The sequence below is a fragment of the Gigantopelta aegis genome, chromosome 10 (assembly GCF_016097555.1).
Source record: "Gigantopelta aegis isolate Gae_Host chromosome 10, Gae_host_genome, whole genome shotgun sequence".
Lineage (NCBI taxonomy): Eukaryota > Metazoa > Mollusca > Gastropoda > Neomphalida > Peltospiridae > Gigantopelta > Gigantopelta aegis.
Window position 1 is genome coordinate 20,643,741 of NC_054708.1, and position 17,774 is coordinate 20,661,514.

At 36.8% G+C, this 17,774-nt stretch overlaps 1 protein-coding gene across 1 annotated transcript in view; it reads right to left on the bottom strand.

Annotated features, from left to right (window-relative positions):
- The window catches only part of LOC121384354 (methyltransferase-like protein 24), a 76,958-nt gene extending 61,041 nt beyond the window's left edge, over positions 1-15,917 (bottom strand). Inside the window, exon 1 of the mRNA XM_041514715.1 lies at positions 15,787-15,917. Within this exon, the coding sequence (XP_041370649.1) occupies positions 15,787-15,799 (13 nt within the window). The 5' untranslated portion in view covers positions 15,800-15,917. The remainder of the gene's footprint in view (positions 1-15,786) is intronic.
- Positions 15,918-17,774: the final 1,857 nt, after the last annotated feature.

Below are 17,774 nucleotides of genomic sequence, written 5' to 3' on the forward strand. Positions count from 1 at the left end.
ATGTTTCGGCATATTGCCTTTTTCAAATTAACAATAAGATGACGTAACGTCATCCTGACGTCATTCTCATCCTGACGCCATTGAGACAAACAGATTATTGTTTATACACTCTCATTTCCATTATTGTAATGTTGTTTTATCAATTTGTACAGGATCTGCGTAGATACAACAGTAGTCTAAAAACAGCAGGTTAATGCATTGAAAAGTAGCCGTCAAAACAGACATTAGACCATTAACTGAACATATTGAAATTTTAAAGAACAATGTCAAATTTTAAATAGAAAAAGGTAATAATAAGTGTATAAATGCATTTTATAGCAATTTTGTTAAATTACTATAAAGACAAGATTATTTAATTAATTATGGAACATGGAAACACAAAGTAATGTCACTGTACTACATTGGATATTTATAACGTTACTGAATGCCTAAGATGTGTTTACATGAAATATAACGTTATCATTAAGTATATGTGGCGTTTTGGTTCTCAGTTCGTGTATCCAAAAGTTTCTCTAACTAGTCGATGATGTTCATCATTGCTAAATACTTGTTCAATAGGCATAAAAGAAAAGTTAGATATGGAATGATAATTCGTATTAAAGTGGGTATTAACCAACGTAGATTTGCTAGGATATAAACTGATGTCGCTACGATGTCCATTCATACGTAAAGACATCTTACCCCCTGTTTGTCCTACATATTGCATACTACATTTTGTGCAAGTGATAAGATAAATTACGTTTGAAGAACAGCATGTCATAGTATGTTTTACGGGATAAACGCGTCCAGTTTGACTGCTTTCAAAGTGCGTTTTTTCTTCAAGGAATTTGTCATTTTTACATTTACTTTTACCACGTTTTAATGCAGAGTGCTTTTTATTATCATCATTAGATTGTAGTTTAGAATGAACAAGCATGTCTTTAAGATTATGTGGTCTTTTAAAAGCAACAATTGGTTTACTTTGTGCTAGTATGTTGAGTTTACTTGACTGTTCGAGAATTCACCAATATCTGTGTAATATATGGCCAATATTTGGTAGGCATGGGTTGTATGTTACGACAAAAGGTATCATTGTTTTTTGTTCAGACGTAGATGCAGGAGATTCGATATGTTTTTCTTTGGGTCCAATTGATGTTTTTTCTATAGCATTATTTACAATGGCAGGAGGGTAAAGTCTATTCAAGAAGTGTTTTTTCAAACTATTTAGTTCAGTTTGTAACGTGTCACTGTTTGAAATGATTCTGGTGTACCTTTTAGCTTGACTGAAAGGAATTCCTTTTTTACATGCCTTGGGGTGAGCTGATTTGAAATGTAAATATTGGTGTGTGTTTGTTACTTTTGTGTGAACAGTTGATGAAAAAGACCCACTATCTGTTTTAATGACATCGACATCTAAAAATGTAACGTTATTCCTTGAATATGTGTATGTAAATTGAATGGTAGGGTGCTGTTGATTGGCAGATTCAATGAATTTATTAAGATCTTGTTCAGAATGGTCCCAAATAAAAAATATGTCATCTATATATCTAAGCCAAAGTAGCGGCGATCTAACACATTTGCTCAGCAGAACTTTTTCAAAACAACCCATAAATAAATTAGCATAACTTGGGGCCATTCCTGTACCCATTGCAGTGCCTTGTATTTGGATAAAGTTTTCACCATTAAATTGAAAATTATTTGATTCTAATATTGTTGCAACTAGTTTACTAATTGTTTTAATGGGTATGTTGGAGTTGTAATTATCACCAGTTAAAGTTCTTTCTATTGCTTCAATCCCTTCGTTGTGAGGAATGTTTGTATATAAACATGAAACGTCCATAGTTACGAGGAATGATTCTTTGGATACATTTGGTATATTACGCAATTTTGTAAGAAAGTCCGATGTGTCACGTACATATGAATCTAATTTTTCGACGTGTGGCTTCAGAATGTCATCTATGAGACACGAAATACGTTCTGTTGGTGAATTACATCCGGATATGATTGGGCGTCCTGGATATCCAAGAGGGAGGTCTTTATTAACAGTTTTGTGTACTTTAGGAAAAATGTAGAACTGTGGAGTCACCATTGGGGCCATTCGTGGTTTAAACATTTAAATACATCCTCTGTAATTTCTTGATTATTGCGCATTTGATGTATTATTTGGTTAACAGTTTTTATATGAGCCTCAGTTAAGTCTGTTTCTGTTTTGTTTTGTAAAATGGCTTGTCTGATAGCTGTCTCTTGACTTCTGCAATATAACTGTCTTTGTTCATAATTACAATGGTAGAACTTTTGTCGGCTTTTTTTATGACTATTGAGTCATCCATTATTAGTTTCCTTAGAGCCTTCCTTTCACTTTTTGATATATTTCCAAAATGTTTCTTTTTGTTATTTTCTTTCAATATGCTTTGTGTTATAATGTGTATGAAGATGTCAAGACATTGGTCTTTTCCGGGAGGTGGTGTCCAACTTGAATGTGGCCTAAACTTGGAAAATAATAGTTTGTATTTGTCATCATTATTAGCATCATCATCATTAGTAATATGTCTTTGTTTGCCAAAATATTCTATTAACCGTAAACGTCTACAGAATTTGAATATATCACCCGCTAAAATATTTTGGTTAGCGGGTTTTGGAGTTGGACAAAATGACCGTCCTTTTCCTGAAAGTTTGTACTCTATATCGTTTAGTTTTTTGTTGGAAATGTTAATTATGTTCTTCTTTGCCATTTTGATTTCGTCATGTTTGCGTTTAATACGTTTCCGGTTCGCCCGGTTTTTGGTGGAGATAAATCTGCGATTTCTACTAACCTTGTTAGTTTGATTAGGGTTTTGTTTATGTGTGCTACTATCTCGTCCTTCGTCTGCATCCGGTTTATCGGTTTCAGATTGTTGTTTCTTTTTCTGGGAAGAACTGTTTTCCACTCCGACCCATTTTGTTAGTTTTTTTTAACATTGTGTGATGTTTTAACATTCCTATTTTTGTTGTTTGTTGCCTTCTCCTTCTCTTTAGATTGCAGCTTTGCTGGTGTGCCATTTTTGTTAGTTAAGCAATTACGTTCTGGTACATTTTTTTTGACGATTTGCGAATACAGCAATGGCGTTCCAGAGTTAGCATCAGTAGGTTTGTGGGGAAAACCACTTTTATTCTTCAATATGTGTGTTTGATCGACTTGTTTTTTTTATTTTTTGTTATCCTCGTTATTTGTTGATGTCTTTCCATCATCTTTGCTTTTTGGTTGTTTGGATAACATGCCTATATATACACACACACACACACACACACACACACACACACACACACACACACACATGTATATATATATATATATATATATACAGTCGAACCTGTCTATGGCGGCCACTCGTGGGACATGACAAAAGTGGCCGCCGTATGCAGGTCATATATAAGTCCGAATTTTTAAAAACAATTACACGTATGTTGCAATAGAACTATTAAGGAGTCATATACATGTGCAAAAACGTTAACGCGATCGGCTTACTGGGTTTAGGTGGCATTTTGAAAATAAATATCAGGAATAAACTGCAGCAGTATTTAATTCCTTCTAGAGTTGACACGTTTAACTCCAGTTGTTTTAGGCTAGATACCCTCTTATCAACTGCGTTTAATGACCACCGCCGATGACTAGTACATCGCACCGTTAATCCAGATTAAAAACACTTGTTAATTAACGAACACAGCTAAGCGACCGACGACCTTTAAAGGACCGCTGTTTATCAAGCCAATTGGTTATATCAACAAAAACATCTTACGATTTTTTTTACGATTGCCGACATTTCTTTATAACTTGCACTAAAAACAATTGTGGCCGCGATAGCAGGTTCATTTTCGCTTTTTTATGACAAAAGTGTGGCCGCTGGCCGCGGTCAGCAGGTGGTTGCCATATAGAGGTAAAATATATAGTAAAATTCATTGGGGGGACCTCAGGGTGGCCGCCATGGACAGGTGGCCGCCATATGGAGGTGGCCGCGAAGGCAGGTTTGACTGTATATATATATATATATATATATATATATATATATATTATTTTGTTTTCTCTGTAGTTTTATATCGTAACATTATACATGTATTTAGTTTCATGTAATAAACGTTTTAGGCGTCCAATGAGTCTATATAGGCCAGGTGGCAATACAATTTATGTTTGTTTTGTATAATTTTATGTATACATGTATTGTCATTTCATACTTTAATAAACAATTAAATCATCATGTAATAGTTGTGATTACCCACAGGTAGAGCTAATTTTAATAAGATTGGCGATTACCAGGTCCGTAACCAGAGTGTTTTGTGGGGGCGATCCACTTTGCATTAGACGGAACTCGTATGGAGGGTCCTTCCCCAGAAGAAAAAAAAAGTGAAATATTGACCCTTTTTAGCGCTATCTTGGGAATGTTTTCTGCAGCTTTCTAAGGATTTTTAAAATCACGTTGTTTGGTTGTGTTAATAACATTTTATTTGATCCATGATAATCTAGGTAAAAGCATGTCGGCTGGTTCAAAGGTGGAAGTGATCCGAATTTTAAATGGCGGGAGTTGATGCTGTGAGTCTTGTCACTGGTGATAAATGTGACAGAGGTAATTATCATAAAGTATAGTTTTATGTCGGCAACAAATGCATGGCCCATATATTTATTACCCATATAAAACTATTACTTGTGTTTAATCGATACGCGAGGTGCCCGTAAAACTAAGTACTACAATTGGCGGTGGCAATAAAAACAATACCCTGTTATATCTGGTTTAAACACCGCAGTTTGAAGCACTTATCTCAACATTGTTATCTACCGAATTTTATTTGGTAACGTCCAGCCTATACCCTCAACTAATACGCTCTAAATTCCATTGTACCAAATAATTCTTATTGCCGATAATGTTAACGTTTACTAATACGGTTTAAAGTTTGTTTTGTTTAACGACACTAGAGGACATTGATAAATTAATCATCGGCTATTGGATGTCAAATATTTGGTCACTCTGACGGGTAGTTATCAGAGGAAACCCGCTACATTTTTCCTAATGCAACAAGGGATCTTTTGTATGCGCTTTCCCAGACAGGAAAGCACATACCACGGCCTTTGACCAGTTGTGTTGCACTGGTTGGAACGAGACAAAAAAGCAATGAGTTAAATGAATCCACCGAGGTGGTTCGATCCTGCTTGTATGCTAAATTTGATTCTGTTGTAATGAGGTGAGACTTTAATAAACTATCTGCAAGCACCCCAAGCAAACGCTCAACCGACTGGGCTAAATTCCCCCCTCCCGTTTAGGCCAAATAAAAAGGACGATCACCAACCCTTTTTTTATTTGGCCTTTCTAGTAAAACAGATATAAACAAAGTATCTACACACCCAGGCAGTACACCCATAAAACGTGTGGCACCTTCTAATTAATGTACCTGAGAAAAAATGTGGGACCACATACTATTTAAGAGTTAAAGAATGATTTTATCAGCAATCTTTCCCTCCCTCCCTCCCTCCCTCCCTCCCTCCCTCTCTCTCCCTCTCTCTCTCTCTCTCTCTCTCTCTCTCTCTCTCTCTCTCTCTCTCTCTCTCTCTCTCTCTCTCTCTCTCTCTCTCTCTCTCTCTACTGAACTTTCTACTTTGGTACAATGCAATCTCTTATTGCGACTCCTCAAAAGAAAGCAAGGCTCTGAAATTTCATCCGATGTTGCGCTTGAATACTTTAAATTCGGAATCTTACCACTAGGGTAAGGCCATTTGAACACTTTCGAGGCGGAATTTACCTCAGTCGGTTGAGTGCTCACTAAAGGTTCTTGCGTCGCAGGATCGAACCACCTCGGTGTATCCATTCAACTGATTCCAACCAGTGCATAACAACTGGTCAAAGACCGTGGTATGTGCTTTCCTGTCTGTGGGAAAGTGCATATAAAAGATCCCTTGCTGCATTAAGGAAATGTAGCGGGTTTCCTCTGATGGCTATGTGTCAGAATTACCAAATGTTTGACATCCAATAGCCGATGATTAATTAATCAATGTGCTCTAGTGGTGTCGTTAAACAAAATAAACTTCTTTTTTAACAATTTCCTATTGTTCTGACTGCTTCTCCTATTTTCGGGGGTGGGGGAGGGGTGGGGCCGAGTGTAGGGCCACTTCATCCCGTCTACACTTTCACAGGTTAGTAGTAGTAGTAGTAGCTTTAAGCCGTGTGGGTCATAAGCATACAGTTACATACAATATTATAACACAACAATCATCAGCATAAACAGTACCGGCCTCGGTGGCGTCGTGGCAGACCATCGGTCTACAGGCTGGTAGGTACTGGGTTCGGGGCATGGGATTTTTAATCCAGATACCGACTCCAAACCCTGAGTGAGTGCTCCGCAAGGCTCAATGGGTAGGTGTAAACCACTTGCACCGACCAGTGATCCATAACTGGTTCAATAAAGGCCATGGTTTGTGCTATCCTGCCTGTGGGAAGCGCAAATAAAAGATCCCTTGCTGCCAATCGGAAGAGTAGCCCATGTAGTGGCGACAGCGGGTTCCCTCTCAAAATCTGTGTGGTCCTTAACCATATGTCTGACGCCATATAACCGTAAATAAAATGTGTTGAGTGCGTCGTTAAATAAAACACTTCTTTCTTTCTTTCTTTCAGCATAAACATAAATAAGTGGATGTGTATTTGGAGGATGCACAGTTATATACGTTGCTATCTTAAATGTAATGCACATTTTAAATATGTCCCAAGGTTACAAAGTTGTTTTCTATTCTGAATTACTGTTAATTGTATTAATTTGAAAACAGATGGTCTTAACCAGCAGTATGTTTTTACATACAATATGCGAATATGAAAATACAATGGACATATTATAATAAAATGAAATTCATCTTCAATGTTATCCCGATTACACATACCTCATTTTCTCTGTGATTATTCAGTTCCATAATACTTCCCTTGTTCAATGAGTAATTGGTGGGATGAAACACGAAATTTTGTGATAAAAGATGTTAAATGTCTTAAAATGTTACATTTTGATGAATTGTTCAAAAATTTGTCTATTTCTTGAACACAGGCGCAATTTAACTCTTTTTATGACTATTACATGATTATCAACTTGCTAATTAAATCATACATCTCTAAATCCTAAAGAAAATAATAAATGTTTTACATGGTGTAGCCAGTTAAAAGACTCCTAGATTCCTAACATATCATCATATTATATTGTTTTCAAAATACAATTATTCGCTTCTGAACGCTTCAACAAATATTTAACAATTCATACTTTACGTACTACATCTGGAGGCAATCTTCCTAATTCTGTCAACACAGCTGCATTCATTGTACCTTTTTATTTTTACATTCAATATTATTTTACAAAAATCCATATGAACTTTTTCTACATTATGAGCTGGGTCAAAACCCCATACTTCACAACCATAGATATACAAGTATCAAAAACATGTAACTGTGTTTCCTTATTAAGTGATAAGATTAGTACATAGTCTAAGGATATTACCCTTGATTTTTCTGCCTTGTAAAACAATTAAAATTTAATACAATGTTTGAGTTTTTGTAAATTTACCATTGTAATCCAAGGTAATTAAAACTATTAACCACTTGGATTATATTGTAATTGTAAGTCCATTTGTCTTTAGTAGTAATTTTCCTCCTGTTTCTGAATACAACAATTTTACTTGTTGTTTTTCTATATTTGCATCAATATTCCATTTAGTACTATAGGTATATAACGAATCTAATAAAATTATTTTCTGCAGACCATCTACAGACTCTGACAGCAGCACAGTATCGTCTTCGCAAGGTGAAAACCACCAGAGAAATATGTTGTACACTTGTATATACATTGGCTCAATAGAGCCTTCAATTAACTCGTCCTCAAAATAATTTACATACAATGAAAACAAAAATGGTGACAAGACTTCGCCTTGCATAAAGTCGCAAAAAACAGATTGGAATTTTACACAAGTATTTAAGACCTCATACATAGATTTTATAATAGTATGATTTCTACCGTTGATACCGTTTCGAGCTAATTTAAATAATAGTTATATCTATTTATACTGCCAAAGGCTTTTCTGTAATCAACAAAACAACAACACAGCTTCTTACATTCCAACGCTTCCGAAATCAGATAACGAAGAGAAAATATAGCATCAGTTACGCGATTACCAGGTTTAAAACCAAACTGTGCATCGGATTTTTTAAAGCATATTCCTAACCTTGATACGGACGATCCAAATAATAACCTTGAAGTACTTTATCTTTGTATCCAATTCACAATTAATCTGTTCTACGTTGTCAGCGTTCCACCTGAATACAGTACCGGTTCCAGCTTGGTTGTTAATACATGTCCTGTGACACTCATCAGCTTTGGACCGGCCTCGGTGATGTCGCGGTTAAGCCATAGGACAAAAGGCTGGTACGTACAGGGTTCGCATCGCGGTACCGGCTCCCACCCAGAGCCAGTTTTAAAGACTCAATGGGTAGGTGTAAGACCATTACACCTTCTTCTCTCTCACTAATCAATAACGAACTGGCAACTAACCCACTGTCCTGAACAGACAGCCCAGATAGCTGAGGGTGTGTGCCCAGGACAACGTGCTCAAACCTTAATTGGATATAAGCACGAAAATAAGTTGAAATGAAATGAATGAAATCTGTTTTGGAATAGTTCATGCAAAAAGTCACCGGAGCGTGGTCTGACCTCTCATTGAAAATACAAACATGCATTTCTGAAAGTTTGACAGCGTTAAGTCTGTGCTCAACAATATAATCCATAAGACTTGATCCACTATGATTGTAAAGTGTAAAACGTCCAGTTGTGTTACCTTTTGCACGACCATTTGAGACACGCATACCTGTAGTTTGACACATATTTATCAGGTTAGCACATTTTGCCCGAATATCTCTATAATGTTTGCCCGAATATCTCTATAATGTTTGTTTTCCCGAATATCTCTATAATGTTTGCCCGAATTTGAAGTTTTGCTCCAGAACTGTATACCCCCATTACGCTTATGATGTAGAGTACATTGTTAAATTAAACATTTCTTTCTTTTTCCGTTTTCCTGATGTCTGACCAATACAGATAAATGTCAAATACATGTATCTTACTGAAACGTTTCGTAAATGGTATTTCTTTTTTAACTGTAATATTTTCGTTTAATACACGGTCAGATGCAATCGTAATGATGAATCAGAAAATGTCCAGTAGCATTTAAAGGGACAGACCCTAGTTTTTAAACACTAAGACATATTTTTCACTATTAGTGCCGTTTATGATCACTGAAATAAAACATTACTTATATGTTATTGTTTAGTTTATCAATTTCCGTACAACCGAAGTGTTTCTGGTCATCCTAGTGTTTCGAATACTACAAAATGCATTTTTCATATTTTAAAAAACGCACGTGCGTCTGAGAAGTAATGATTATGGGGTCGCGTTTTAGTCTTATTTTTAAGAGTATTTCAACGTCACAGACTCTTCTTTCACTCTGTTGTATCCAAATTTGTTACAGGTTTGTAAATTAACCAAAATTAGTGTCCATTTTTACGGGTTGAAACTAGTGTCTAGGTGAAAAATATGCCTTAGTGTTTAAAAACTAGGGTCTGTCCCTTTAAGGGTCTATCCTGAGTTTGTTACATGGACATTGTAATTTACATATTTACAACTCACAAAAACTACATATTAATCATGATATTTTCATTGCTAAGAATATCAGTATCTATATAAATAAGTTGTTTGTTGTCCTTCATAATGTTTGTAGTAGCCCAAACAAGATTTTACCCTCCAATAACTTCGAACGTACGAAACAAATATACATTACGAAGTAAAATGAAACGTGACTTCTACAGACACTAAAGTACTAATCAAAATTATACCCAGGTGATTTTCCAGTCTTATATATTAGTTATGAAAATCCCTGGAATAAAAACCATAAAGATGTGTCAGTATTATCATGACCTGTTATGGTATTCAAACAACCGATACCTAAAAATGACAATAAATGACCTGTTATAGATAGAAATATGAGATTTATTTACAATTTTACTGCATAACATATGTAATATGAACGGACTATAACACCAAGTTTGATATTGAACACACCTGAGACCAACCCATGACGACTGGACTATACCCTAGTCTGATACTCTCTATCGTTCAGACGGATCCGGCTTTTCAAGATCTGTATTTCAGCATAGCACTAAACCTTCAACCTCTAATGACTGTCAATCTAGGGGTTTTCTTGACGGGGTGCAACCCATCTCGTCCTTATAAGCTGTGCCCCCAAACGGCCTTACTTTTTTTTTTTAAATATTATTAAATAGTCCGATCCTCTCTTCTTTCTCTCATTTAATTATTCGCCCCCCCCCCCCCCCCCCCCCCCCCCCTTCATCTCGAGTCAGGCCACCGATCTTATTGGAGGTCGGACTCGGGATGGGCGTGTTTGAAACCCTAGTGGTATATGGGTACGTTAAACTAAAGTAGTGTCGGAAATAAAATAAAACCGATTTTCGTCGATTATTTCTTTCATATTAAACTGACAAGTAAATATTTTTTAGATATCTGTTTAATGATACTCTACCTAATTTAGCATTTACTTGTTTGGGCTCTCATTGATATACAAGGTAGTATTTACTCTTGAAATTAAAAAAAAGATGTCAGTAAACAGGTGATTTGTGTACTTTATTGGAACAGACTATAACACATTTTGATCGACATGGAGTTTGTGATAAAGATGCTCCAATAAAAATGTATTTTCGACTAATAGATCAAATTATTTTGTTAGAATCATTTATGGGCATATAGTTGAAGATTTAGTCTTTAAATTTTAAAGCAAAATTTAATTTAAAAAGATTATTTGCAATAGCTTTCATTATGCAACTTGAAGATAGCCCCTTTAATACATAGCACTTTTAATACCGGTATAATAGATAGATCACACACTTAGAATGGTTCTTGACAGTTTTGTTCAAAAGTTACTTAGAAATGTCTAAAACAATATTTTGTTTTGGAGAGGGATAGGGGTAAACCGTCATCAGAGACGGTCCCTCACATATTGCAACAGCAATGAAATTGATACGTCGATCAAAATTTGTTATAGTCTGTTCCAATAAAATGCACAAATCGCCTGTTTTACTGACATCTTTCTTTTAATTTCAAGAGTAAACACCACCTTGAACATCAATGAGAACCCAAACAAGTAATTACTAAATCATCGTTTCCGCTGTAGCCTTGCCAGATATCCAAACCATTCAAACAAACAGTTCAGAAGTTCAACAAAATGCACAACAATAGATGACAATAGATGTCACGGGGATTCTATTTCGCTACCGGTCACGAACCTAATCCAGTTACACTGCCAATCCGAAATAGAAATACCGATCCAGGCTAGAACACGATTATCAAAAATCTCTCCTAAACGTATATATACTCTTCAAAATAGTTGGGGAACCTGAACTATTAAAGTTAATATCAACTATTAGACCGAACACATGTTTTGACCTCAGACATCCTAGTAAAGAACGTTCACGTCTGTTTATCAACACCCCGAAACACATTCCATAGTTTGCACGTGCATCACGCAGTTGCTCCGTACACGTGCGTGGGGTGTCATTCTCGATTTTAAAATTTCCAGGAAGGTCAATTAATCACTGTGGAACATTATTTCTGTCAACCTTTTTCATACAGTTGTTATTGTTTTTAGTCATTTTTATTGTTTGAATTTGCGATTTACAGATACCAAAAGGTCAATTTTCAAATGTCACTTTTGATATCAATCGTCCTTCAAGATCTTTGTTGGTTATAAAACCTACTGTAATACTGAACTACCGGTTGTAATGTTTGCCCAATTAATTCACTATTATCATATAACCATTCCCCACAGCTAATATACCTTACAATTTTGGCAATTGTAAATTCTTATTAGAGTTCCTCTACTTTTTTTGAAGGTATATATTAGATCTCCCGGTCTCGGATAATATGGAATATAGGTCGTAGTTAATAATGAATGAATGAATGAATGAATGAATGTTTAACGACACCCCAGCACGAAAAATACATCGGCTATTGGGTGTCAAACTATGGTAATGCAAATAAATAAAGTTATGATCAACATCAATATAAAAATTCAAGGTTTAAACAAAAACACTGTAAAGAACTGTGCAAAAATACAAATACAAATATCACAGAATTATACGGACACCGAATTTTACTCTAAACTTCAATTTGTGCTGTATTGGCCATTCTCAAAGAGAATGTTACACCCCTGCACCACGGTGAGGTTACAGCACTCGCAGGGGTCGTAGTTAATAATGCAGCTAGCGGTACAGAAAATCGCAGCTAGTCATTTAGTAAAATTAATGTACACTTCCGTTCGTACATATTGATATATATACACACACACACATGCTTATTAACTGCAAATAGCAAAACGCTATTAAGATGCCGTTTTAACGAGTCAAATCATTGATCAATGAGCCCCCTTTTTTTTTAGGTCTCCCCAAGATGTGGTCATAAGTATTTCTGATGAGCACAAAAAACTATTGCACATTTTCTTTTCTGTAAAAGAAGGAGATAGCACACAATCTGACAAACAATAATAGAAACAGGAAACTTTATTAACCTCAACAAATTAAAGAACAAGTCGACGACTACTTCACGATACAGTAGTAACAAAGAGTCTTTGTTGCAAGCGACAGGAGCGTGAACGTGCCGGAAGTAATTTAGTGCATGTTTGGGCCGCTTAGCGCACATGTAAATCAAGGGCAGATAAGTATGTTTCTAATAGAAGCTATTGCTGCTGTACAGGATTTTCGTGAACAACACGGCTGAAGACTACCAACGCGTATATAAGTTTAATAACCCATTATATTGCTTTCATTATAAGCTACAGTGAATTTTTATAGAATTAATACAAACATGTGCATGTGTAAATATTTTGAAAGGATAACAAACTGCATACTTCTGTAATAATTTACAAATAATTGTTTAAAAGTAACAAATAATTGGGAGTTAAGGGCGAACTGACTAAAAGTTTGGTGCGAACTGACAAACAGTTGGGGCGAATCGACTTGAGGGCGAACTGGTACATGGAGCGAACAGGTCAAACTAGGGGCGAACTGCCTTGGAGGGGGGGGGGGGGGGGCGAAACATCATGGATTCCTACTACCCGAGTTGGCTCGACTATAAAGGTATCAGGGATAAGCTCTTATATGTACCAGTATATATATATATATTTAGCAAGTTAAGGGCCCCGTTCCACGAAGCGATCTTAGCGCTAAGATCACCTTAAGCACATAAGGTAGTTATGCACATAAGGTAATCGTAGCGCTAAGATCGCTTCGTGGAACGGCGCCCAGTTCACTAAACAAAAAACAACAACAATACACTGTCCCATTGGTATTATTGCGCTAACACATATAACGGCTTACATTCAATACAGCGATATAATAACAATCGATAGATACTCCAAGCACACGCCCCGTGTGATAGGTTAAACGCTGACAGGGCAAGTCAACTAAGAATAGAATAATACTCTTATTTACCTCTGTTAATTCCTAACCTTGAACAGGTATTTCAGTATCTGTGCTACAGTAATTAATATCTGTACAATACTCCGCCAAATACCATGATATTTGTCTATCTAGGTTAACTTACTAAAGGTATTTCAATAACTGTTAAACAGTAATTAAAGGCATACTGTCACAGATTTAAGGACCTTATTTCTCTAAAAAATGGATAATAAATGAAAATTACATTAATGTTTAATAACCAAATCTAGCTATCGCATCACCTTAATTGAACCATGTTGGAGTGAAATCCATGTCAACCATCTTGGCAATATTAATTTTTGAATTATGGACCATTGCCATAATTCAATTACTTTTTCAAAATGTTCTTAATAAGTGGAGTAGGGTGGCTAAGAAGATAGTTGAATAAACTACATTTAGGGACAAATCAAATATATGTTTTTCAGGCAATACTTTGTTAGGCCATTTAATCGGTCAGTGGTCTGTGACAATATGCCTTTAATACTTGTACAATAAAAATTTGATAAAGACAATAACTTACATTTCACGCAGATTCTTTGGGATTGCCAGTTAAGTATTATCTTACCACATTACTCGTTATAAACCATTAGAACAGTGAAGCCGACAATTTACGTTGTACGATTACCGGAAATACTGTCTAAACGACTAAGGGTATAGTAGAGTACTAAAACATATTAGTTTTCACAATACAGGGCTTCTAGATTATGGCAGCCCCACTCCCATGGCTAGTGTTGGGCTAGTAAATAATTACTATAACTAGCCCGATGGCTAGTGGGGAAAAAAACCCTTGTCAAATGCAGCATTTACATATTTTATAAATATGAATATCCTGCCCCCTCTTTCCACCCCAATCTAAAGATTGTTAAGCTCAATCTCTCTCTTTAGGTGACATATCTGATTATTACTATTAGTAAAATTGTATTTATTTAAAGTAGGGCTAGTGAATATTTAATCATGGCTAGTACATTTTTAAAATCACTGATTCCATGGCTAGTGATTTAAAAAAAAAAACATTCTAGAAACCCTGCAATCAAAATACATACAAGGTTACATATAACATGTTGAGCTTGCTGACGGTCATCTCTAATGTCACATTAGGGTCAGAGTACACTTAGCAGTTCCAAATTGCTCAAGGGCAACATTCCTAAATACAATCAAAATACATACACGGTTACATATAACATCTTGAGCTTGCTGACGGTCATCTCTAATGTCACATTAGGGTCAGAGTACACTTAGCAGTTCCAAATTGCTCAAGGGCAACATTCCTAAAACCACCTTGTCACAGTATATTAATTGTTCTATGTAAACATGTTCTCACGTGCCGTAGACTACGGCCTGAGTGCAAATAAAAGTTCAATTCAGACGGGAGGGTCAATGCTCCTTACAAATGGCTTGTTTACGTTAAAAGTATCTTTCCGGTGTGCTTTGAATATATTATTCTGTTAAATACTTGCGGGATGTCACTTTTAAATCTATATAAAAGAAATGTGAAAAACTTTATCTTTTCCAGAATATTTGTCAATCATGGTGTACAGTTGGGTCTTGATATATACCATTTGAAGTGGAGACAGTGTACATTATAATATTGTTAAACAATAATATATTGTTAGGCTGGCGGAGTAGAAAAAAATCTGCCGGGCTAGTAAATTTTAGTCTGTTCTGGTCCGACGGGCTTGTGAAATATTTTCTATTTAAAGTTTGTCTTGTTTAACGACACCACTGGAGCACATCGATTAATTAATCATCGGCTATTGGATGTCAAACATTTGATAATTCTGACTCGTAGTCATCAGAGGAAACCCGCTACAATTTTTTTTCTAATGCAGCAAAGGATCTTTTATATGCACTTTCCCATAGACAGGAAAACACATACCACAGCCTTTGTCCAGTTGTGGTTCACTAGTTGGAACGAGAAAAAACAACCCAATCAACTGTATGGATCCACCGAGTATTTTCTATTTCTGCATCCCTGTTGGATATACAGAGACACAGGTATTCAAACAAGAAAATGTCTTGAATCTGTCATTTGTAGTCGCCAAAAAGGCTCTGTTAGACAGAAACATCTTACAGTGGCTTTAAGTTAACAGCAAAACAGAATGAATGAATGAATGAATGAATGAATGAATGAAACAATGAATGAATGAAACGATGAAAACATGTTTAACGACACCCCAGCACAAAACAAGACATTGGTTATTGGATGTGAAACAATGGTAAATATATAAGTGAACTGATGATCATAACAACTTACGTGTGATTTGCATGGTGCAGTCCTAGCAGGTATTCTTTTTTGAACTGTGTATTTATCGCTGGATGCGGGCTACGCTACACGAGACACATGGAAACTCAAGTCGAATACGCTGCTCGGTCCACCGAATGCAGCGAACCGACAGGCTGAATACATTGACGTGGTAAGCCCCCCAGTGTTGTAAACACCCCGATTGGAGTGACCATGGTGATAAAGGGTGGCTGACCGGAAGGGTAGTGATTGGAAATGTAATATTTACTACTTTGGGCTGACCACAGTTAACCATATAGAAGGCAACATATCGTGTGCGTGTGTTGTTTATGTGTTCAACTTATTTTCGTGCTTATATCCAATTAAGGTTCAAACACGCTGTCCTGCGAACACGCTTCTCTTTCTAATTCTAAAATGATTAACGTGCACATTCAGAGCAAGCTGTTGTAGCGCACGCCCGTCCTGGGCACAGGTACCGGCCTCATCCGGTTCCTCCGTCCAGGACAGGAAAGGGTTGGGGAGGGTGACAAAGCGACCGCCTGCACTGGCAGGTGCAAGGGAACACCAGCAGTCCAACCGTAGTTGGTAACAGGCGGGAGGTGGTATGGTGCTATGTAATTTGGAATGTCCTGTAGGATTAAGCCAAAGGGAAATGGTGCGCATTTTAATGAAGGAAAGTTTGGCGCAATTGTGATGGTCGTTCTAATAATAAAGGGTAGGGAGCTACGTATGAGTTTGGATTTTAGTAGGCCGAGATGATGAGGTGTCTCCCTAGGTTGCCCATAGGACCCTCCGCACACGCTTCAGCTATCTGGGTTATTTGTCCAGGACAGTGGGTTAGTTGTTAGTTGGTTGGTGGTTAGTGAGAGAAAAGAGTGTGTAGTGGCCTTACACCTACCCACTGAACCCTTATAGGTAGTACTAAACCAAATAACTTTCGGCTGGGTCAAAGTTCGAGGTGCACCGAACTTTTGATAGAGAAGTGAACACCACAAGTCCTGTGATTGGTGATAAATGTGAGTGTGTTGGTTGTAAAAAAACCAATTAGTTTTCATCTGGGTAAAGAAAAATACCCGTTATCTCAGAAATAAGCAGCTTGATCCCCCAATTTTTTCTGATTCACTTTAAGGGTGAGGGGTGGTAGTATTTATATCCGTGGCGTTTATGTCGCTTGGTACGCTGCAGGTAGGAGTTGTAGCTACATATGTTACTATTGTTGTCTATGGGATTTGATTTGGTAGTATAGACCCTTAAGAACTCGCTCTGGGTTGGAGCCGGTTCCGGGCTACGAACCCTGTATCTACCAGTCTGTAGGCCGATGGCTTAACCACTGCGTCACCGAGGCCGGCTCTCTCTCTCTCTCTCTCTCTCTCTCTCTCTCTCTCTCTCTCTCTCTCTCTCTCTCTCTCTCTCTCTCGACGTAAAGCGATCGCTTGATACGTGGTCGGTTTGGGATAGATCCCCGTCGGTGGGCCCATTGGGCTATTTCTCGTTCCAGCCTGTGGGATGGTGCATATAAAAGATTTCTTGCTACTAATGGAAAAATGTAGCGGGTTTCCTCTCTAAGACTATAAATTATGTTAAAACTGCGAAATATTTGACATCCAATAGCCAATGATTAATAAATCAATGTAATTTAGTGGTGTCGTTAAACTAAAACAAAAGAAACAGAAATATTCAGGATGTGGAAAGTTCCTTCTCTTGACATCCCCCACCCCTTCCCCGTGCCTAAGTTTCGTTTAAAATGCACAAGATGTCTCATGATATAATATTCTTGCGCACTATAAACTCGTGCAATTATAACCAACATGGAGAAATTGAAACGACTGGTGGTTCTGTGTATTGATTAGGCCTCTAGTCGTAAGCAAGCTAGTTCGACATTCCTGAGTTTACTGCAATTTTTAAGATGTTGTCGACTAACAGAGACTTTTTGACGACTGTAATTGCATATCAAATATAGTTTTCTGCATACAATATCAGTGGCTGTATATTAAACGTGT